This window comes from Phycomyces blakesleeanus, assembly GCF_001638985.1.
Source record: "Phycomyces blakesleeanus NRRL 1555(-) unplaced genomic scaffold PHYBLscaffold_22, whole genome shotgun sequence".
Lineage (NCBI taxonomy): Eukaryota > Fungi > Mucoromycota > Mucoromycetes > Mucorales > Phycomycetaceae > Phycomyces > Phycomyces blakesleeanus.
The window spans coordinates 675679-699643 of NW_017265155.1; the positions used below are offsets into that span (position 1 = coordinate 675679).

Below are 23965 nucleotides of genomic sequence, written 5' to 3' on the forward strand. Positions count from 1 at the left end.
AATCGTTGGCCTTATCTCTCTTGTCATATATATATAAAACATTTGGCTGAATTAAAAAAAAAAAAAGAAAAATACACACACACATACACACATACAATCACCTATTCCATTCTACATTCCAATGTCCAGACAACAATCCAACCCACAATCTACCCAGGGCAAAACTTATCAATTCAAACTCGTCCTTTTAGGTATTCAAGATAAACCAGTCGAATAAAGCCGAAGTATATATATATATATTCGATTTCTTTTGCTCACCAACTGTACTTATTATTTTGTAGGCGAATCTGCAGTAGGAAAATCCAGGTAATATATATATAAAAGAAATTAAATCTTAGAAAACAAAAAAAAATTGTATATCAAGAAAAGAAAATATGCTATATCTATATAGATATAATTCATAATAACCTGATTTCCATTATTGGATTTATCTTTATTTTATTTCTTGTTTAGTTTGGTTATGAGATTTGTAAAGGGACTTTTTGATGAATACAAAGAAAGCACCATTGGAGGTAAAGGATACAAACGAACAACAACAACAACAACGACAACAACGACAGAAATCTCTAAGCAAAAGGAGTCAATGTGTATTTTTGCCCTTGTTTGTTTTTAGCCGCATTTCTTTCAAAAGAGGTTTCTTTAGAAGACAATGTAACAGTAAAGTTCGAGATCTGGTAAGCGCATGAAACCTCAGAAGATATTATATACATAATATATACATATAAAAACAAGATTAAAACTTATAGTAATTATCAGGGATACCGCTGGCCAGGAGAGATATAAGGTAAGCGCAGCAGTAGTGAACCTTGTAAGCAATCAAACACTTAAAAAGAACATATATATATATATATATATATAGAGTCTGGCTCCCATGTATTATCGTAACGCAAACTGTGCAGTGATTGTCTATGATGTTACCCAAGCAGTAAGTATATAAACCTATCAATAAACCTCTCGATCTCTTACTTACTTACCTAAAATACACTAGTCTTCTCTTGAAAAAGCAAAATCCTGGGTAAACGAACTCCAACGTCAGGCTGATCCCAATATTGTAATTGCTCTGGCAGGAAACAAAATCGATTTAGAGTCAAGACGAGTGATTGAAAAACAGGCAATTTCCCCTAATTATATACATATAGAAGACGTGATTTTAATATAAAATGATTTATTTTATCAGACTGCCCAAGAGTACGCTAATGAAATGGGGTTACTGTTCTACGAGACTTCTGCAAAGAGTGGAGAAAATGTCGATGCCTTGTTTGATTCGATAGGTAAATAGTACATATTAACTTGGCTAATAAATATATAAAATTAACTTTATTTGTCTGATTATATAGCGAGACGATTGCCCTTGGATCAAATAGCAGATACTTCAAGAGGTAGAAGAACATTGAACAATCGAGGCGTCGACCTTGACCAAGCTTCCTCAAATGGTTGTGCATGTAAGTCAAGGTATAAGCTGGTATCTAATATGATAATAACTCAACCTTTTCTTCTTCTCTTTGTCACTAGGTTAAACGGTTTGCTTATCTCATTTGCTTTACACTCTCGTACTTTGTATCTTTTTATTTTTATTTTTGGTGTCATTGAAACTTAATTTTTTGTTTACTCTTATCTTTCAATGATATGCAATTAAATAAAGTAAGAGGCGACTTTATACATTAAATATAAAGATAGAGAGAAACAAAGATTGAAAAAAGAAGAAGACATATCGACGGATCTTCTTATAGCATTATAGTAAAAGGAAGGTTGTTCTTTGTTTTTCACGCTTATCTTTTTCTTTGCCTTATTAGCGGCGTCTAGGTTTGGTTGTTGCTGTGGTTGCTGTAGTAGTAGTGGCGGTGGTGACTGTAGGTGTGGTGGTTGTAGTAGCTGGCTTACTTGCTGCCTTTTTCTTGTTCTTCTGTTAATAAAAAACATTTGTTAGTTTCAATAAAAGCCCAAGCCAAAGTTTCGATCCTTGAGGCTTACTTTTTTTTCTTCACGAGCTTGTTCGTCACGTTCGGCAAATTCCTTTTGGATAAGACCGATAAGAGTGTTGCAACGTCTTTGGATTTCTTGCGATGTTCTTGACTTTAAGAACCAATCGAAACGGAACTGAGGGGCCTGTCTAATTTCTGCCCTGATGTAATCATAAACATTCTCGGTACCATAGCCATATTTATCCAACATGACAATCAAGAACCTGTCTTCATTCTCATTGTAGCTCTTTCCTCGAGTCGTCTGGGTGTAGTTGAAGGTCATTTGTTGTAAAGGTTGACGATAAAGAGCAACCTTTTCTGAAATTTGGTTCTGAATTTCCAGTTGCTTCTCCATTTCGCTTTCACCCTTCTCGATCTTGGAAATATGGCGCTCATAGTCTTTATCGAAACAGAAACAGATGAAGTAATAATAATAATGATCATAAAAGTAGGATTTAGTTATTTTTGTTAAAACAAGTATTAAAGCAATTATATATATATAAAAATTCTTACCTGCAATTTCTTTGTATCTTGACCAGAATACCTTGGAATATTTTTTTACTTCGTCCAAAGTCTTTCCCTCAACTTCATTTGCAATGGCTTCAATATTCTTTCTGTATTATATTCAGATAAATTTATATTTACAGCAATATTGTTAGACGGTTAACTAAATATATTCAAAGTAAAGCAAAATAAATAAGTAAACCTTACCTTCCATACTTTGCAGAAGCATTGACAAAATTGTAGAAATCCTTCTTTGTCCATTGAGAAAATCCCTACATAATAATATCATATATTAGAAGAAGAAAAACATGACTTCATATTATGATAATAATCTCCATATTATTTACCTTGGCATGAAGTTTCTTACACTCTTCCTCTTCCTTTGCTGTCAATGGCTGGGCTAAATACCACAAAATAGAGTTAGCGCTTTGGTCTTATACACTAAACTACAGCGTGCAGAAGGTCAGCACAACTTACCTTGATCTATCAACTTTTGCTCCTCTTCACGTTCTTTTTCTAATGCCTTGGTTTCCTTTGGACTCAATCCTTCACTCACTGGAGGTACTTTGTATCCTACAGATTTCTTTTTAAAATATTCTATTTAGCACATATAAACAGGGTATATTTAAACACAACAACTAGATATGAACATACTTTAAGGTACAAGGTATCCTTTTCATTAAGTTCTGATAGACGAGGTGGAAAGAACTGGTAATCCTCCCTAAATTATAATATTATAATATTATTCGTTTTTTTTTTAAAAAAAAAATAGTAATTAGAAAAGTGTTATTTCATTCATTTCCTTTATTAGCTTACTCACACTGCAAAACGTTTTGATCGTGGTGCTCTTGTAGATTGAGATTTCGCAGAGGTACGGAGAGCTTCCTTGTAATAGTCATCAACCGCATAATTGGCCTTACGTTCTCTTTTTGAAGGTCCTAACCATGAAAGTCCAATGTTGTCTGCTTTGCGTTTGCTACTCCAATCTTCACCATTCCATTTGTAAGCACTTTCGGAAGAAAAGTTTTTTAGGTCATCAATGTTGAGATTTGAATACTTTTTGGTCAATTCGGCTGTCTTTTCTTCTCCTCGACGCAGAATATCTTCAATATCGTCATCTTCTTGAGTATTGTTCGTATCATCCTTAAAAATGCTTTCGGCTCCATGTTGGATCATCGTCAACAGTTCTTCTTTTGAAGCCGCCTTTTGATGGTGCTGCATGCGCCCTTGCTGGATGACAAGTTGGTCCAATCTCAATTTCTGTGCTGCTCTTTCTAAAACCTTTTCCTCGATTGCATTTTCTGTCACTAGACGGAAAACATAAACCTGTTTGGTTTGGCCGATACGATGAGCGCGATCCATAGCCTGCAGATCAACTTGTGGGTTCCAATCACTGTCATACATAATAACGATGTCGGCACTGGTGAGATTGATACCCAAGCCGCCAGCACGAGTTGTCAACAAGAAGATGAATTTCTCGCTGTCAGGCTTGTTGTATTCATCAATTGCATCTATTCGATCTTCGTGGCTAGTCTGGCCATCGATTCGGCAATATTTGTAATTGCGCCACCAGCAATAATCCTCAAGGATATCCAGCACACGGCTCATTTGACTGAAGATAAGAACACGAGATCCCTGTGCCTTCATACGGGTCAAAAGTCTGTCTAATACTACCATTTTTCCAGCATTATCAACCAAATGTTTATCAGTAGTAAATGGAGGCCCTGGTTCCTACAATCATTTGAAAGTTAGATTAATACGCGCGTACACAAAAAAGAAATTTCGACTCAATAAGAAGAAGAAAGTATGACTTACAGCACCATCAAAGAGGTAGGGGTGATTACAGCACTTTCTTAGCTGCATAACAATATTCTGAAGTCTCGTTCTTCCTTCACGTTTACCCCCACCCAAAACACCTATAAAATAATGTTATTTCTCTCTCTCTTCAATACTAACAGGAATTAATTGTGTGTATAGACTTATACTTGCCATTAATAGCATCGATATCTTTTTCAAGAATCTTCTGGTACCATTTGCGCTGCATAGGGCTCATTTTTACATAGATATTAATTTCTTTTTTTGGAAGTAAGGATTTCTCCACATCGGACTTGATGCGTCTGAGCAAGAAAGGTCTCAGCACTTTATGAAGTTGTTCGACAACCTTTTTTTGATCAGTACCCTGATTCTCAAACCATTGATCAAATGCATCTGAAGAACTGAATACGTCTGGTAAAAGGAAATTCAACAGAGCCTAAATTGATTTGAATTGTTTAGAATAAACTCAAATCCAAACAAGGTATAATACATTTGATTTAATTTAATTTAATTTAATTTTCTTTTTACAAACTTACCCACAATTCATGCAAGTTGTTCTGTAGTGGTGTTCCTGTAATCAACATTCTGTTACGTGAATTAAACTCGCGAACGATTTGTGAAAGCATCGAATTTTCGTTCTTGATACGATGGGCTTCGTCGATCACAATATATTGCCATGCCATTTTCTTAAACTGTGATTTCTCTGACAAACAAACTTCGTACGACGTGATGCACACTTCAAAATCGAGTGGTACAAGCTTTGTCTTTATGAGATCTGCCTTTTTTTTAATATATATATATAATAAACAATATTAATTACAGTTTCTGCATGCTATTATTCGCGTATTAACTTACTCTTGTTTCCTTGTTACCGTGAAAAATAAATGCATTAAAGCTAGGGATCCATTTTGCAAATTCACTCTTCCAATTATGTAAGGTTGATTTTGGCACAACCACAAGATGGGGACCAGGGATGTTTCTTAAATGTTTAAGATAACCCAAAAATGAGATTGTTTGAAGTGTTTTTCCAAGTCCCTTGAATCACAAAGGTAATTAGCACGAAGATCCAATCATGTTTCTAATTAATGTTGACATTTCTTTTTTTTTAAAAAAAAAAAGATTATTAGAGCAAAATTACCATCTCATCTGCCAGGATACCATTGATGCCATTCTCAAATAGAGAAATCATCCAATTCAATCCCTGAACTTGATAATCTCGGAGAACACCTCCAGTCACAACTATACAGAGGTATATGCGCATAATAATATAATAAACGAAAGGATATAAATATGTGTTTGTTAGTCATTTCCACAGAAAAACACACACGCATATATACACACAGAGACTTGCTTCTTTTTGCTTTTGCACCCTTGATTTTCTATATACGTATATATAACAAGATCCTTTACTTACATGCTGGTGATTCAGTGAAAACAGTGGTTTCTTCAGCATCCTCACTGAAATCTTCATTCAAGATTTCCTCATCCTCTTCCTTTTCAGTCTTACGACGACGTCTAGCGCTATACAGCCAACCAAAAAAAAGTAAATTAATAAGTCTGGTTATATATATATATATATATTCTTACCCGCTTTCTTTAGACTCGTTATGACCGTTCTCTTCCATTACTTCTTGAAGAGCATTGTCCTTTTTAGGTTTAAGGTTCAAAAAATGTGCAAACAATTCGGTTTGCCCTAAGAGATAACGATATCTCTTCAATTGTGCTTGATGCTATATAATACACAAAATAAAGCAGTGCATATATACATGTACGTGTGTTAGAAAAATAGGCCGATATCCTCTCAAATGAAAGAATATATATACTTACGTCTGTCATTTGGTTATTTTTGACCTTTGGTTCATTTACAGGCAATGATCGCGTTGGAGATTCCACATCCTATGTGTGCGATTTCGAGAACAAGGCAAATGTAAGAAATATAGCACATTCATAGTAAAGTATAGGTTGGAATTCGAAACTCACCGACTCGGTTAAAGATAATTGCTCATTACCGATGCTGTTCAAAGGAGTGTTCTAATACCAGCAAAGGGAAAAGAAATAAAAAAGAAATCGTGTTTAGGTTTTTATTAGAAAAAAATATATATTTATAAATGTCAATGGAGAATTTTTATGACTCCAAAAAATGAAAACATGTGTAGGTAGATAAACGTAATCAACTGACACAAATGCATTACCTCTACGCTTTCGTAGTTCGTGTCTACTTGTGCCAGCTATATATATATACATGTATATATACAAGAGCATGTATAAATGAGGAAGAAAAAGAAGTAAAAAAAAAAAGATAACAAGATAGTTTGATCGGCGTGTTTAGATTGTGTAAATAAGATAAATGTTATTAGCGATTCCACAATTTAAATGGCGATGCATATCATGTCAAGACCTTACAGACTGTGGTGCATTTGTCGTAGGCATTATTAGACTATAAGACAATATATATATATAAATATATAAAGAAGTAGAGAGAGAGAAAGGGAAAATAAGAGAGGGGTTGAAAGCAAATTCATTGCGGACAAAGAACTAAGAAATTGTGACAGACAAGGACTGCTTGCTTTATTCCTAGAAACTTTCACATTACATTTTGCATTCCACGAATGACAGAGGAGAATTGGCGGCAGCTTTGAATACAGTATCAAAAAGAACAATACAATAAAAAATTATTAAATTCTCGGTTATGAAAACAATTAGGCTTTTTTTTACAGAGTACATGTAATATACTGTGCTTATGAATGTAACCTGATAACATATCAAGAAAATTATAGTAAAAATCGAGAAATTAGTGACAAGAAAATGAAATGTGGTATTAAATGATCAATTGAATATAATGTAGCAAGTAAAATAGCATAGATACACATGCTTGGTAGTCATGGCATTAGATTTGTATTTTATCACATTGCCTTTAAAATAATCATTGACCAACATTACTATCACACAAGCATCAAAGACATGTAGTTCTTTGCTAGTAATATAAATATTTGCACAAAGGTTAGTTCGAATATCAAATATTTATTTATGCGTTTAAGAAATTCATTTAATAGCACTGTAGTTTTTATTATGGTGGTTAAAAAAAGGCTTGTTTTGGTCCTACATTATGGTATAAAAAAAAAAGAAAACTTTAGTAAGAAGGTTTTGCAGATTTCTTGGGAGATTTAAAGGCTGTTTTGAGGTTAAACTTCGAAAAACACCCCCTTAAATCGCCTTGGAAATAGCTCTCGAAATCATCTTTTTTTTGTTGATCAAGCGAACCAGCGAGGAAAAATTCCATTATCTTCTTCCAAATCAGAGAACAGGACACTAGAAAGGCTTTGGTAGTGAGATATGCTGGCTAAAACTTCCCACTTTCAAATATCGAATTCTGGAAGATATTACTACTATACTTACTCTTAGGCTTCGGCTCACGGATTTTTTTTTGTCGTAATATCTTGAAGATTCGATAAGTGATATATTAAGTAGTGTATATATATTTCTGTACTGTACTTAATATGCACTCGGCCTTTTTCTGCTAATTTGTAAATGACTTCTTTAACTTGTCTGTTTAGCTCTACTCGCATTTAAAGACTTTATTCTTTTTTTACAAATCCCGTGTAAAAGTAGATAAAACTCTAAACTAAAAGCCCATTAACTTTTAATAGAAATAAACCAGGTAACTACACTGTCTTGTACTGCAATAGCCTTTTAATTAGCTTCTACTTTAATACAAGCAAATTTTCTGGATTTATCTTACTCTAATGTAAGAATACCATCATTGTAAGGTACACATAATAATGATATAAATAATTGTTAGAAATAATCTAGAACGATATTTCAAAGTGTTAGATTATCAATAAGTCCGGATTTTACGAGAATCCAATATTTTACAGCATAATTATAAAGTTTATTAAACATTCGCAACATTCAATTGTTCACCTTCATCTCAAGCTGATAGCTAATAATATCAATTTTGACAGATCTGAATACACTATAGAGAAAAAAAGACGATATTAGTGAGATTGTTGCAAGCTTTCTAAGGTTAGAAATGTGTTTTATTGTGGAATTTTATTTGATCACTGATTTCCCTCTCTTTTATATATATCCTACTTTTACCCCACCATGTTTTTGCATTGACTGCATAAAACACCTTTTTCCCAGCTTCCTCACCCAGTACAAAAATAAATATAATAAAATCATTCAAATGTAATAGTTTATCTACTCAGTAACAAACCCCCTGAATCCGGGTTACATCCTATTTCATAAAGATAGCATCTTATATAAACCAGATTCTTATTATAAAACATATTTATAATCAAAAAATTAGTATAGTTGTATCATGACTATTAGTTATAAAAGAGGTACGAATTACACCATAGACGAGCTGATAAGAATTTCATATTGAAACTACCCATATTTACAAAAATCTTGGGGATTCTTATAAGCAGCTCAAGTCTCTTTTGGTATAAATAATAATAATATAAAATTATTTCCAAACATAATAGACTGTAGGGAAAAAACCACGATTGGTTTGAAGAACTTGTAACTTTGACATGTCTGGCATATACTAAGTTTAGGGCACTCTAGACTTATCTTAGAGCATCCACAGCGGTTTATTTAAGCCTAAAGTCACATTGTTTTATTGCTCGAATGGTTTAGGGAAGCGCTGAATTTAGATATCCGTTAAATAATTGCCTATAAAAAATTGGGTAAAACATTTATTTAGACAAACTACTGTGGATGAAAGAAAAAAACTAAATTTTATATCTAAATTTGCATATTCAGCGAGTTTACACAAACCTCTATAGATGCTTTATAGGCCTAACTTTCAAGACAAAGGAGGCATAATCTGTAACATATTTTTATAATACATGTAGTAGCTACTTGGTAACAATGATAATACAGATTTATGAGTGTATTATTTCAAGGTATTGTAATATTATGGTAGGAAAAAAAACCTGTTTTCTTTAAAACTCTTGACCCTATATTCAAAAAACGTCTGCATGTTGTAGAATAAACTTTTTATTTTTGCTAGCTGTCATGCAAGAATGATATCAATAAGCTGTATGTAAAATATAACTTCACACCCGGGAAAAGTGATATTTTCAAAGGCTGGATCTGAATAAAGACAAAAGTCTTGGGATACATTGGAAAACATTTGGTGTTTTTGTCGTCAATATTGACCAGAATTTCAACAGCTTTATAGCTCTAGACGAATATAATCACAGTTGTAAATGTACCTGTATTATCATACTAAGCTACATTATATATTAAAATATAAAAGTTACTTAGTACGTCGTAAAGAAAGATAATAAACAATACCTCATTAATTAGTTTTAATGAACTCTTTTAGTGACCGTGTGAAGTTTGCTTAGTGCAGTAAGTAGGACAACGATGTGAATCAAATTGTTTAAAGGCGGTTGATTTGTGTGTGAATAGTCCGAAGAACATCTGTACCGCAAAATTGATGATATTCAACAGACACCTCATCAGTTAACGAGAAATAGATCGGGGCCAACCGGCCCCCCCTGCTCCCTCCCTATCTATACATTCGTTACATCTATAGCTGTATCCTTTATTACAATACATTACACATGCTTTGCTGTTTACGTTTTGATTCTTCTGTGAACTTTTAACTTTTTTCCCCGTGTATACCGCTAATAATTTCCCTTCCATTACACTTAAGCACATGATTGAACCGCTTTTAATGTTAATTTAGTCATATTTAACTATTCTACCTTTATAATATATATATATATTAATTGGGTTCAAGGTAAACCCTTCCAACCATAAGTTGAGTGTAACGATAAGGCTTAGCCTGATAAAGTTTTCTTTATATCTTCACAGAAAAATCAAAGTTCAGTCCGGCCGTTTGGATTATAACACAAATTTGAATTTGGTTAAAAAAGAGATATGCGTATTAATGTTATCTCCAAGTAAAAATACGAAAAAAGTAGAGGTAGCCTTTATACATATATTGCTTCTTTAATTGGATTCAAATTTGGGTCATTACCCATCCCGCTCCAATATATATACAAACGATAATAAAAGTCAATTTACAAGAAGAAGAGAAGTCTATTTGATGAATTAAGAGTTGTAGTTTACCCTACATGTACCTTCTAATGGTACAGAGATTAATTATCGAGTTTTTAAGCAGAAAAAAAAACACATAATTATCATCTATTAAAGAATGTGCCCAGAATTATATTAAACAAAATGGATATAGTAATGGAAGATATAAATGCTTGAGATTGTCCAGTGTTCTCCGTTCTTGTGTGTCTCTTCGATTCTTTTGTATTGATATCTTTTATTACCGAAGCAAGTTTTGGAATGAAGAAATATTTTTCAAATATAAACATAAAATATTGTTCGAAAAAGACTTTAGAGACCCAGAGTCTTTCTAGCGTTCTCACGCACGATCTCGTTGTAGCGTTCACGGTCTGTCCGCCATACTTTCTAATCAATCCCCAAATAAAGCATGCGTGCGTTAACATCTTATCTTTTGTATGTACATGAATATACAGATACAGATACATATATAGTTATATAAACACACACACACACACACACCCACATTACGTCTAATAACTTACACAAGCATCGATATTGGCACCACTCTCATCATTAGGCTCTGTTTAAACGATAAGTTTCTCTTTGCATCACATACACAGATATATGTTCTTTTTTCTTACCTGCCAGCATGCTTACCACACTCAATAGAATTTTCTCCACGCTCTGCACTGGGCTCCAGCGTTCAGAACTACTCTCATACATATTCGGATCATCTCCAGGGGCATGAAGAATTGAGATGCATACAGTGCCATTGGAGTAGACATTAGGGTGAAAAAAGTCACAAGTAAACTTCATCGTAGGAGGACTGAGAGGGTAATCCTTGGGGAAAACAAGTGTAGCTGGGAACAAACCACCCTCAAAAGGCGTGCCTTCAGGTCCACTATAAAACATATATGTATTCATAAATAGACATGGTTATGATTTTCATTATTGAGAACATACGCAATGAGGGCTTCCCATTCGAAGAAGTTATTTTCATCAATAGGACCTAATCAATACAAAGTGTTAGGATAGCATGCAATATTGTGATTTTGATTTTATACCTGCAGTGATGCCTTCGGGAGCATTCAATGTTAATTCTATCAAGAAAAAAAAAAGTAGAATATGAGTGTAATGCTAGCCTAAAGACAATATTCATTTACCCCTGTACTCTGTCATAAGACGCTTTAGGGCGGTAGAGCCTGTTCCTCGATTGGCATACATGGTAAAGACAAAAACAAATAAATAAAAGCAGGAAGAAAAAGGGAAACACGTCCTTAAAGAGTCTGTTTAATCCCCGCAAAGACTTCTCAACTTTCAAAGCACACATTCTGTATCAATTGTAAACGCTTTTTGATTGAAGTTATTCTTTATGTATATTTGTATTTTATTTTGTAAAGGTGAATTAGGTTCATTTCTAGGTGCCAATTACTTAAACAGAAGTAGGATGTTCAAAAGTGATACCCTTCTCCTGGAGAGACTTCTCAGCCTCCTTCTTAGCCCAAGTAACAACACTAGATACATTCGAAAAAAAAAGAAACGAAGAAAAAAAATAATTCAATAAACCCCATTTAAAATTGCATTATATGCTTTATATCTCTCTATATCTATTCCTATAACAGCTCCTTATTACCTAGTGTCGGGCTTGTATGCCAAAGCAACGGCCATCAATGCCATACCACCACCCATACCCCAATAGTAGATATCTTCCCATTCCTCCTTAACACGTTTCTAAAAAAAATAGTAATAAAAAATGTATATGCAAAAAATTAGATAAATGCACATTATAAATTCTAAATTGAATGTTGAATTTCGAGTGTATATAATCCAAAGATTGGGTACTACAAAAACCAGCAAAAAAAAACACAAAAAAAGAAAAATGTATAATTCTACATGCCTTTTCGCTGAAGAAGTAACCTCCGGGCTCATTCCATTGAGGAGTACCGTGACCGCCACGACGCATGACGGTGGGACGGGTAAGGCGGGTGGATCGTGTAAAGACTCGTGCGAACATGTGGATTATTAGAGATGTCGGTTGGCTCTAATGAGACCTTTTTTGTTTTGGTGTACTTTCGCCAGCAACCTCGCTTGCAGACGTCATTCGATTTCATACTCCGTAATCATCTAAACCTATTAGTGTTGAACAAGATTTGGACAAGACAATGAAATATGTGTATATATTTGGATATGACAGTGGCATGCTGTTATACACAACGCGACACCATAAACGCTGGTTCTCTATTGACAAGATTGTCCAGTAATACCGTTTGAAATCAAATTAAAGGAGAATAAGTCTATTGATAGTATTGACCAATAAGATAACACACATCCTGAGTACAACGAAGAGTTAAGCACAGATGTTTTTTTTTTCCTAAAGGTATAAAACGCATTGGCATTTTTGTTTTTGTTTTTCTGATCATATCAAGATCTCTCTACTCAATCTTAAACATATTTACCTTTAACCTTTTAAAAACAATGCAAACTCAAGGAATTGAATATGACAGCGAGCGTGTTGGTTTCCGTTGGGAAGGTGGACGTCGATTGGCTGATCAAGAAGATGTGGCCTACTTATTGCCAAGTGACAAAGGGGAAGTTGACCGTCTCCAGATGAACCATATTCTAGCAAAGTAAGTTAATAAATCATTTGAAATAATACACTGTCCCTAAAATTCGATGCCTTTTTTTTGCTATTTTTTTTTAGAATGATGTTGAAAGGGTAAGTGGTTTCTAAGGTAATCATAAAAAGAAAATACCTTTCTTACATAGTCCAACAGTCTCTTTAAGTCGCCTATTCATGACAAGCTAGAAAAGGGAATCAAGGTGCTGGATATTGGATGTGGCCCTGGATGGTGGACTTTGGTGAGTTTATTTTTCTTTTCTTTTTTTATTATACACATATAAAAGAATTGTTACCAAAATTTTAACTTTTATAATTCACCTCATTAGGAAATGGCTCGCTTGTATCCAAAATCCGAGTTTGTTGCTATTGACATGGCCGATGTCTTTGTGATGGATAATAAGCCCCCAAACGTTACATTCCAGATCTCCAATGCTGCCAGTGGACTGATGTTTGAAGACAATACTTTTGATTTTGTATTCCAACGTTATCTTGTGATGGGGTTCACAATAGAGCAGTACAAGCAATCAATTAAGGAAATCAAGCGTATTCTGAAGCCAGAGGGCATTATCGAGGTTTTGGAGTTGGTCATTGATTATATTGACGCTGGACCGGCATTCCAACAAATTGGAACTTGGAGTATGTGATACGAAATCTTTTTGTGTTCCCAATCATGAAGATCTCACCTTTTCGTAGTTACTCAAGCAATGGAGGCAAGAAACTTGGACTGTTTCATTGCCGATCATATCTCAACCTATTTCCAAGAAGAAGGACTTGTTAAGATCAAGGACATCAATTACTCAATCCCAATTGGTAAGCATCCAAAAAGTGATTTTGTTTGTTTGCGTTTTAAATATCACGTAAATATTTTCTTCAAAACAAAGAAATTATTTATGTATTTTATTTTATATATTAACTCGATTTATTTATTAGGCCGCTGGGGAGGTGAATTTGGAGATCGATTCTTGGCAATTCAGCGCATGGCTCTTCCGGCTATCAAGGTTATGGTAACTGAATTGACATCTGCAACAGGAGAGGAGTACGAGGCTACGATGACACAGGCATTTGATGAGACCACCAGCCACCAGACGTCAACTCGCTTCCGATTGATTCATGGCAGTAAGCCCTGAAGATTTGAATTAGGAACCTTATCAAGTACTACAGGCTTTAAAGAAATTCATTTTACTCAATAAATTATTAATATATATATATATATATAAAAGTGTCTGCCCGTACAATAAAAGGCAGTGTGCTACGATGCGATACAGAAGTGAGATTGGTTACATGCATCTTAAAGATACGTCAACAGCCTGCAGCTTACATCATCTGCAAGGATATGCATTGAATTCGAGCCCTGATATCGCATGATTCAAAGTGAACCCATGGACTGAACACACAATGATGGTCCGTGATGAGTTGTACTTCATTAGTAGCACAATTAATACAACCACGAGCAAAAATAGACAAGAATGGAAATTGGTTTAGATAGAGGTAGAGTGGCGCATGTTATTCAAGCTGTGAAGAATAATGTAATGCAATAATAATAGTAGTAGTCAAGGAGGGCATTTTATTTAAGTAAGTCCCCTTGTACACCCATGATCATCTTTACATCGTTTCCCCTACTGTTAATTGGGTTTAATGAAAGTAAGGACAAGACTCTTATGAACAGTCATGGCTCAATTGCCACGCCTGATGCACTGTGCAACGTAATATAACTCGGAGATAGACTGTTCCGTATTGGTGTATTATGATATTAGATCGTTCTATGCAATATATACATTTGTATATCTGGGGTCTTTGTATTATACATTTTGTCATGACAACTTACACAACCCATGATTATGTCTTGATTACATCACCTAGGTAATATAGAGTAAGAACGCTGGAGCTTGTAACAAAAAGGAATGGAAAGAAAGGGATATGGTTACCAAGTTACAGTAGCCTGGGCTACTCCGAACCCTTGGTTATTGTCCAACACATGTTTTTCAATTCATAAAACACCAATAAAATAAACAGCTGTCTCTTGTGAATGGCCACATAATTAAAATTATAGAAATAATGGACTTCAAAGGAGATCTAAAAGGGGGGGGGGGGGGGGTTTTTTTTTTTTCCCCTGGAAACCCCCCCCCCCCCCCCCCCCCCCCCCCCCCAAAAAAATAAAACCAATGCGACCGCCATTTATATTTAATTATTTATTTTTACTCTTTTTTTTTAACAAAAAAACTTTTTGAGAATAAAGTATATACTAGTGAATATTGAGCTATAAAACTAAGCTTCTTCATAGATACTCTGACTGGGTGTGTGAAGCCAAAAAACATCCAAGTAAAGGGAATAAGAGAGTCATTCGACTGGTGTAGCACTCTGTAGTTTCCAGCAGTGCAGAATAGCCACGCGCCCACCTGTTGTACGACAGTTGCCTAGGTTTTTCTTGTCCGCTCTTTATTTTTGCACCCACAATAGTTGCACTTTCATATACATCTCTTTCTCTCTCTCTCTCTCTCTCTTGCTTTCCATTTCTTCTCTTCCTTCTCTCCTTCATTCCATGACCATTTGAATAAAATTGTTTTGTCTTTTACTCATCCTCTGCGAATTGTTCGCCATTATACCCACACGTCTTGCATTCAATTAATCTCTCATCACCATCTCGTACAACATCTGGAACTCACCATAATTTATACTGTATTTTATCGTATTTTACTGCAACCAACACTGCACCGAAAAATAAAAAAATACATTCAAAAAATACACACACACAAACGCACAAACACAAACATACACCACACCACTTCAATACAACTCATTCAGCAAAACACTCCCAGTGTCCGTCTAGGATCACACGCCTCTTTAATCCTCCTGTCCTTAAGATACATTCACGCGTATAAATATTCCTTTTGACCCAAAGCGTAACCCCTCGAGGTAAGATCAAATATACATATACATATATATATAATTTATATTTATTATTATTCACAAAGAAAATCGACAATCAAACCAAGAAATAATAACCAATAATTCTTTTGTTCCTGTAGAACTGCCCTCAAATGATGGCCAACACACACCCAGGGTCTGCCCTGAGTGCTTTCCCTTCACCAGCTCAGTCTACTAAATCAATATCTCTTCAGGAGACAGCTTATGAGAGACTCATGGCAGCACCAATTCCTGACCGGGAGATTAGGGAAATTCTTAATCTTCACGAGTCCCTCACGCTTTATGAGCTGATGGACGGCTTTGATACCATTACCAGCAAATTATTGCACTGGCTAGAATCAGCTCATCTTGCCGTATTCACCCTTGAACAGAATGTAAAAGAAGATACAATGGAACCCAAGGAGACACAACCTTTAACTGAAGTTGTTAACCGCATGGAACCCTATATTGGCATGCTGATCGAGATCGGCGAGGCCCTTGAGGAGAAATACGAAGACCAGGATGACCAAGACATGGCCAACCGCCTTTCAAGCCAAAGAAGGCGTGAAGCAGCAAAGAGTGCAATCACTAAAATTCAGTATGAATGGTCCGGGCTCCAGCATTTTCTGGCGTCGGTAATCAAGCAAGTCGATTGCGCAAATGAAAAGAAAGAATTAATTCGGGTGATGGAGCGGGTGTCACTCGAGATGGACGATATGTCGACGATGATCTTTCAATTCCAGGAACGACGCCATGCCGTAGCAATGGCTACATCTTCCTCTACTTTCACATCTGATACCCCCCAACAGTCTGCAATATCTGAAAACGAAAAATGGCTGCAGCAAAAGGGTGAAGACATTCTGGCCGAAATTGATAGCAAGGTCGAACCACTGTTTCATGAGATCGAACGGGTGCATGCGCGCATGAAGTCCGGGACTCTGCCGGTGGACCGGTCGGGTGTACTAGCCAAGAAGCACCTTATGGTTCAAGAAAAATGGGAATATTTCCGTATCGACCTCTCCGAACTCAAAAATGATGTTAAAGAAGAACGCTGGCAAGCCATTTTTCGCCAGGTGGCCAACGAAGTAGATACTATGATTGAAGGTCTTGATAAAGCCGCGATACAGTGTCACAATGTTATTCAGCAAGTGCGCGATTGGCATGCGACACTTGGGAGTCAGACAAACCCCAGTCCTGGTTCGTTTGACAGATTTTCTCGCTCCCTATTACGTTCTACCACTCGCTCAGCAGCTACAGCCACTCCAGTGGCAGCACCTCCTTTGGATAGAGAAAAGTTTCGTGCTGTTGCAGTTTCATTTGAAGCCAAGTACAAATATTACACTCCAAATATCGATCGTATGTTGACCATGTTAGCTAGTGGTATAGCTAGTCGAGCATCTCAACACAGTACTACGCAAAAACGTCATCAAAGTATGCTCCAGCGCTGGAACGGGCTCAAAGCAGTGATGGATGACTTGCGAACACACGACCTCGTTGACACGGAACGACTCCTAATTGAACGGCAAGCTAGTCCGGAACAAAGGGTGGACAGAAACCATAATAATTGGAAGGGTATCCGTTACCGTCCCGATCAGGAATCTATCGAAACACGTTCCAGGAGCCCCTATGGGACTAAACCGACTGTCTCACCTTCATCAAAAGCAAAGACCAATACAAAGTTAAAGTCTTCTCCGCGTGTTAGTCCTTATACTTCAATCGACGACGGCCAAAGAGCACGTAGTGCCACTCCTAGTGGCCGTGCCAGTAGTCGGGCCAGTAGTCAGGCTAGTAGCTATGCTAGTAGTACCTACACTGGTTCCACTTTTCCCAGTACCACAAACACAGGATGGCGGTCTTTGAGTCAGGCAGCAAATACCCCAGTCTCTGCTCTCAGTCCTCGTTCACAACGTACAGCCAGTCCTATGATGTTTGGACAAACAAATCAACATCAAAGCCATGTGGGAAGTACACTGAGACCAAGCACATCTGATACATCTTCTGTTGGCTCCTCAACCATTCCTGACAGACCCGCATCTAGACGCACAAAGACACCCGGGGCTCGGCCTGCTTGGAGCTCTAGCACCAAGACAGAGAAACAAGACTTTTCAACTCTTGACCCACTATGGAAGGGAGAAGACAAAGCAGTGGCTGAAGAAGTTCCGATTGTGCTTCCTGCTCGCAAAAGTCGTGTACCAGCAACTGCTACTAATGGTACTACGTCAGGCGAGAAAAAGGAAGCGTCATGGATGAAGCCCACAAAGAGCACAATCATGCGCAAACGAGCGCAGAGCATTGACAAGTCATCTGCACCCGTAAACGATCTGCGGCCCAAGACTCCAGTGGCCCGTGCAAAGACACCTAACCCTGGGTATATGCGTGCAAAGACCCCCACGCCTGTGCCGACAAGACCCAAGAGTAGTATGGGGCGACAAGACTTACATAGAAATAATACTTACTTATCTCCAGTGTCTGATCGTGAACGAGCTGCCTCTCCGGCAGCCCGTAGGCCTTCTCCGAGCCGGCCACCACCGGAGATTACTTCGCTCTCTCCGCCGACAAACAGACGTCCAACCTCCCCTATTCGAAGGGCTGCAACGCCATCGATGATCCCCCGGCCCAAAACTCCTTCGAGTAGTGACCGGGGTGGATTTGGGTTTGGCTACCGAGCAAACTCACCAAGTGTATTCACAAGACCAAGATCATCGATGTTGCACTTACCACCAGTGCCTCAGTTACCGAATAGTAGTGATCTACGTTCATATACTCCAATGTCTCAAGTAATATCGTCCAATGATTCCTCCGATGATTACCTTTCCACAACGAGCTCATTTTTATCCGTGCCTCATAGCTCTCCACCCAGCAGCAAGTCAGGCAGTCCTCCTTACCCACGAGAGCTTCTCAAAAAGCAATCAATGCCCATGCTCGCCCACCACTCTCCCCTTCGTCCAACCCACATCCCCACCCCTCGCACACCTCCGCCTCAGTCCTGCTACGGTCAGGACTCGTCAGACGATGAGCCTGGTTTTAAAGAACAAATATATAAGCCCAACAAGAAAGACCCTCTTGATATTGAAGTCGCTGCCATTGTCAACGCTAACCCTGTACCTATTCAGTGTGAGCGTGTTTCCCCAGGCGTTGGTCGATACTACTTTGGTAACGAGCTTAGTCCTACTCTTGTTGGTGGCAAGAAAATGTATACATGTAAGCTCATGAACTACGCTGAGCGGGACTCGCGTCGTGGAAGAGGACAAAAGGGCCCGCGCAACAAAGTACTTGTGCGTGTTGGTGGCGGGTGGCAGGACCTTGAGCTCTTTCTACTCCATCAAGCCATACATTATTAAGTACTTCATTCTCACTATTACTCTTTCTACCCCAATTCCCAAAAAGCGCATGTCATACTCGCCTGCATTGTTACTTCTTCTTGTCTTCATCATTCATTTTTGTTTTTTTCATATACACCTCATCCTCGCACGCCATTTAAAATATCAAATAAATCAATAAAAGAGATACAATCTTCTATACCAATTATAATTATTCTCGAGTTCTATTTTATACCTTAATTAAACCAATTGGCTGTTAAACTATTCGGCTTGTGATGTATAGGACCATGTCTGTAGACTCGTCCTTATTATAATCAAACACATGCTTGACAAAAAGGTCTGTGCTGCCACAGAGTTATTCCAATTATTATTGAGGAAGAAACAACACATTGCTTAACTTCTGTGTCCTTGTACGCCTACTGAATGTTCCTGTACAACATTTTTTTTTTAATTTTTTTATTTTTGGGACCAGGACCCGACCCAGGCTTAAAGAAGTTTGGTGAATCAGTATAATGTTCCCCCGTCCACCCCACACCCACACCAAGCTACCGGCCCCTCTGTATAGTATATAAAGCGGCCGGTTTGCAAGTTTTAACTTTCTCTTGTTATTCTACCGTTTTCCATAGCAAGTCTTACAGTTATATTTCTGTAAGTTCTTCTTTTTCTATTCAGACCAAAAACAAGAGGACATACCGGCCAGCTTTACTGAAAAACGAATTATTAAAATAAAATCATGCCTTTTTATACCCCAAGTAGAATACAATGCCACATGCCCGAGAACACTCAGTTGAGACAATTCGTCGTAACAGTGAGGTGATGGGTACTCTCAGAAAGTTGATGGTTGTCAACCGCGGTGTAAGTTTTATCAAAATATTTACATTTTTACATATCTGTTCTAAAATATTCCTACGTCTAATTCAACATATTTTCTAGGAAATTGCCATCCGTGTCTTCCGCACAGCTCACGAGCTGTCGATGAGCACAGTCGCCATATTTTCACACGAAGATAGACTTTCTATGCATCGTTATAAGGTGCATACTTACACTATGATATATATATATATGTGTATAAGAAGTTTATATATTGATTTCTTTTTCTCATTGACTCGGACAGGCTGATGAATCTTACCAAATCGGAAGCGTGGGACAATTCTCTCCAGTAGGTGCATACCTTGCCCAAGATGAGATTATTCGTATCGCAAAGGAACACGATGTTGCAATGATCCACCCTGGCTATGGTTTCCTGGCCGAGAATGCCGAATTCGCTCGCAAAGTGCAGGCTGCTGGTATCACATTCATTGGTCCATCTGCCAATGTCATTGAAAGCTTGGGTGACAAGACCAAAGCTAGAAAGATTGGTAAACCTAAAGGGGAATTTATTCTATAATGGACTGTTTTTTTTTCAGAGACTAATAGTTGTAAATGTGTAATGTATAGCCATGGATTGTAAGGTCCCTGTAGTCCCAGGTACACCAGGCCCAGTCGAAAAGTTCACAGACGCAAAAGCCTTTATTCAACAGCACGGCTTCCCAGTAATTATTAAGGCTGCTATGGGTGGCGGTGGCCGTGGTATGCGCGTTGTTCGTGAACAGAGCGAGCTTGAAGAGGCATTTATGCGTGCAAAGTCTGAGGCTCTTGCTGCCTTTGGTGACGGTACAGTTTTTATCGAGCGGTTCGTAGACAAGCCCCGCCATATCGAAGTTCAGCTACTAGCAGATCGTGCCGGCAATGTTGTTCATTTGTTTGAGCGTGATTGTTCAGTCCAACGTAGACACCAAAAGGTGGTCGAAATTGCACCCGCTAAGAACCTCGATGCTAGTGTGCGCGAAGCCATCTTGCTTGATGCTATCAAGATTGCCAAGGCTGTTGAATATAAGAATGCAGGTACAGCAGAATTTTTGGTCGATTCCCAAAACCGTCACTACTTTATCGAAATCAACCCTCGCATCCAAGTCGAGCACACTATTACTGAAGAAATCACTGGTATTGATATCATTGCTGCCCAAATTCAAATTGCTGCCGGTGCCCTTTTGCCTCAACTTGGCCTAACTCAGCAGCGTATTCGCCAGCGTGGGTTCGCAATTCAGTGCCGTGTTACAACAGAGGATCCAGAAAAGAGCTTCCAACCAGATACTGGAAAGATTGAGGTTTACCGCTCTACCGGTGGTAATGGTATTCGTTTGGATGGTGGCGCTGGTTATGCCGGTGCAATTATTACCCCACACTATGATTCACTCTTGGTTAAAGTCACATGCAGCGGCTCTACTTACGAAGTTGCCCGCCGTAAGATTGTTCGTGCTCTTGTCGAATTCCGTATTCGTGGCGTCAAGACCAATATTCCTTTCCTTCAACGGTTGTTAACTCACTCAACCTTCATGACCGGTAACTGCTGGACAACATTCATCGACGATACACCCGACCTTTTCCGTTTGGTTAGGTCTCAGAACAGAGCACAGAGATTATTGGGTTACCTTGGTGATGTTGTCGTCAACGGTTCCCAGATCAAGGGCCAAGTAGGAGAACCCTCATTGAAGGAGGAGATTGAAGTTCCCGTTCTCAAAACTACCGCCGATACAACTGTTCCTTGCCAAGATGGCTGGCGTAAGATTATAGTCGAGCAAGGCCCCGAAGCCTTTGCCAAGGCTGTAAGAGCTTATCCTGGAGTCTTGATTATGGACACTACATGGAGAGATGCTCATCAGAGTCTGTTAGCCACCCGTGTTCGTACTATGGGTAAGTATCTTGAGTTATTTAGAGACAAAAAATTAACACAACATCCGATGTAGATCTTCTTAAGGTTGCACCCGTAACCTCCCACGCCCTTAACAATGCATTCGCACTCGAGTGCTGGGGTGGTGCCACGTTTGATGTTGCTATGCGATTCCTATTCGAAGATCCCTGGGACCGTTTGATCCAACTCCGTGCTGCAGTCCCCAATATCCCCTTCCAAATGCTGTTGCGTGGTGCCAATGCTGTTGGCTATACATCATATCCCGATAATGTTGTTTATGACTTCTGTGACAAAGCAGTCAAAGCTGGCATGGACATCTTCCGTATCTTTGATTCTCTTAACTATATTGAAAACATGAAGCTTGGTATTGATGCCGTAAAGAAGGCCGGTGGTGTAATTGAAGCCAGTATCTGCTACACCGGAGATGTATCCAACCCTGCACGTACCAAATATAATATCGACTACTATCTCAAGCTTACCCAGCAGCTCGTCGACCAAGGTATCCACATTCTTGGTATCAAAGACATGGCTGGTTTATTGAAACCCAAGGCTGCTAAGCAGCTTGTTGGTGCTATTCGCAAGCGTTTCCCTGATCTCCCGATTCATGTTCACACTCACGACACTGCCGGTACCGGTGTCGCTTCTATGATGGCTGCTGCTTCTGCAGGTGCTGATGTCGTTGATGTTGCTATTGACTCCATGTCTGGTATGACCTCACAGCCTGCCATGGGTGCTATTGTTGCAGCTCTGGAACAGACTCATCTCGGCACAGGTATCAGCATGGAAAATATCCAAGCTTTGAACTCTTACTGGGAACAATGCCGTATGCTATACTCTTGTTTTGAGGCCAATGTTAAAGCCGCCGATTCAGGTGTATATGATCACGAAATGCCCGGAGGACAATACACAAACCTCATGTTCCAGTCGCAACAGCTTGGACTCGGTGCTCAGTGGCGCCAGATCAAGCAGGCATACAAAGAAGCCAACGATATCTGCGGTGATCTCGTCAAGGTCACCCCATCCAGCAAGGTTGTTGGCGATCTTGCTCAATTTATGGTTTCTAACAGCCTTTCCGGTAAGGATGTAGTCGACAAAGCATCTACTTTGTCTTTCCCTACGTCAGTAGTCGAATTCTTCCAAGGATACCTCGGTCAGCCTTATGGTGGATTCCCTGAACCTCTTAGATCGCATATCATTCGTGATCTTAAGCGTATCAACAACAGACCTGGTGCATCAATGCCTCCGTTGGATCTCGAAAAGCTTAAGGCTGAATTGGTCGAAAAATATGGAAAGGGAATTCGCGACTACGACGTCATTTCTGCTGCACTATACCCCAAGGTGTTTGCCGAGTACCGTAATATGGTCGACTTGTACGGCGATTTATCAGTTGTCCCCACACGGTACTTCCTTGCAAAGCCAGTAGTTGGTGAGGAGTTCCATGTCAACATCGATGAAGGCAAGACCCTAATCATTAAGCTACTTGCTGTTGGTTCCATTGATTCCAACGGAAAACGCGATGTCTACTTTGAGCTTAACGGAGAGGCGCGTGTTGTGGGTATTACTGACAAAAATTCCGGTAAGAACTTAACACAGGAATAAGCTTTTTTTTATGTAAGCTAATTTAACGTTGATCGTGTAGCTATTGAGACTATTACACGTGAAAAGGCAGATTCTTCCAACCCTGGTGATGTGGCTGCTCCAATGTCAGGTGTAGTGGTTGAGCTCCATTGCAAACAAGGCTCCATAATCAAAGCTGGTGACCCTGTATGTGTTTTGAGTGCAATGAAGATGGAAACAATTGTATCCTCTCCAGTCGGTGGTCGCGTTGAGCTGGTTCCTGTTCAAGAAGGCGACTCATTATCTTCTGGTGACTTGGTTGTCCGAGTGGTCAAGAACACCTAAAATTTCTTTTTTTTTCTCAATTCCATTTCCCCTTGATCCCGCTTTAGCTTGTACACAACTTTATATTACAAATTGTATTTGATGTACTAGCCTATGATTTAAATAGAAATGTTTTGATACGCTGGCTGTAGAAATTAAGCAATACATTAATATACATCAATTTTTTTAAAGAGAA

At 38.3% G+C, this 23965-nt stretch overlaps 7 protein-coding genes across 7 annotated transcripts; 4 read left to right on the forward strand and 3 right to left on the reverse strand.

Moving 5' to 3' along the window:
* Positions 1–121: 121 nt before the first annotated feature.
* On the forward strand, positions 122–1517 carry PHYBLDRAFT_200776 (hypothetical protein; the record flags this gene model as incomplete). The annotated part of the gene is made up of 10 exons (XM_018439716.1): positions 122–191; positions 282–306; positions 454–512; positions 614–674; positions 757–784; positions 860–925; positions 989–1111; positions 1178–1271; positions 1338–1442; positions 1513–1517. 10 exons carry the CDS (start codon positions 122–124, stop codon positions 1515–1517), a joined length of 636 nt encoding a protein of 211 aa, XP_018287468.1.
* Positions 1518–1789: 272 nt separating this feature from the next.
* On the reverse strand, positions 1790–6710 carry PHYBLDRAFT_149719 (Homeodomain-like DNA binding domain-containing transcription factor; the record flags this gene model as incomplete). The annotated part of the gene is made up of 19 exons (XM_018432323.1): positions 1790–1903; positions 1972–2360; positions 2475–2575; positions 2673–2737; positions 2813–2865; positions 2943–3048; positions 3120–3186; positions 3286–4196; positions 4281–4381; positions 4422–4716; positions 4817–5059; positions 5136–5315; positions 5419–5519; positions 5695–5801; positions 5868–6010; positions 6108–6176; positions 6261–6311; positions 6473–6508; positions 6684–6710. The coding sequence occupies 19 exons, from the start codon at positions 6708–6710 to the stop codon at positions 1790–1792; spliced, it is 3159 nt and encodes a 1052-aa protein (XP_018287362.1).
* A 3846-nt stretch (positions 6711–10556) lies between these two features.
* On the reverse strand, positions 10557–11537 carry PHYBLDRAFT_135910 (hypothetical protein; the record flags this gene model as incomplete). The annotated part of the gene is made up of 6 exons (XM_018429752.1): positions 10557–10718; positions 10856–10893; positions 10955–11214; positions 11277–11322; positions 11378–11413; positions 11477–11537. The coding sequence occupies 6 exons, from the start codon at positions 11535–11537 to the stop codon at positions 10644–10646; spliced, it is 516 nt and encodes a 171-aa protein (XP_018287363.1). The 3' UTR covers positions 10557–10643.
* Positions 11538–11707: 170 nt separating this feature from the next.
* On the reverse strand, positions 11708–12323 carry NDUFB11 (NADH dehydrogenase 1 beta subcomplex subunit 11 NDUFB11). Its single transcript, XM_018434083.1, has 3 exons — positions 12211–12323; positions 11947–12044; positions 11708–11827 (listed from the first exon to the last, which is right to left on the reverse strand). The coding sequence occupies exons 1-3, from the start codon at positions 12274–12276 to the stop codon at positions 11746–11748; spliced, it is 246 nt and encodes an 81-aa protein (XP_018287364.1). The 5' UTR covers positions 12277–12323; the 3' UTR covers positions 11708–11745.
* A 465-nt stretch (positions 12324–12788) lies between these two features.
* Positions 12789–14275, forward strand: PHYBLDRAFT_66708 (hypothetical protein; the record flags this gene model as incomplete). The annotated part of the gene is made up of 7 exons (XM_018441678.1): positions 12789–12940; positions 13015–13029; positions 13088–13172; positions 13260–13569; positions 13627–13743; positions 13864–14049; positions 14154–14275. 7 exons carry the CDS (start codon positions 12789–12791, stop codon positions 14273–14275), a joined length of 987 nt encoding a protein of 328 aa, XP_018287365.1.
* Positions 14276–18697: 4422 nt separating this feature from the next.
* On the forward strand, positions 18698–19364 carry PHYBLDRAFT_159919 (hypothetical protein). Its single transcript, XM_018434084.1, has one exon. The coding sequence runs from the start codon at positions 18750–18752 to the stop codon at positions 19176–19178; it is 429 nt and encodes a 142-aa protein (XP_018287366.1). The 5' UTR covers positions 18698–18749; the 3' UTR covers positions 19179–19364.
* A 419-nt stretch (positions 19365–19783) lies between these two features.
* PHYBLDRAFT_135915 (hypothetical protein) lies at positions 19784–23963 on the forward strand. Its single transcript, XM_018429753.1, has 7 exons — positions 19784–19805; positions 19914–20012; positions 20091–20189; positions 20272–20515; positions 20595–21890; positions 21944–23464; positions 23528–23963. The coding sequence occupies exons 2-7, from the start codon at positions 19920–19922 to the stop codon at positions 23788–23790; spliced, it is 3516 nt and encodes a 1171-aa protein (XP_018287367.1). The 5' UTR covers positions 19784–19805; positions 19914–19919; the 3' UTR covers positions 23791–23963.
* Positions 23964–23965: the final 2 nt, after the last annotated feature.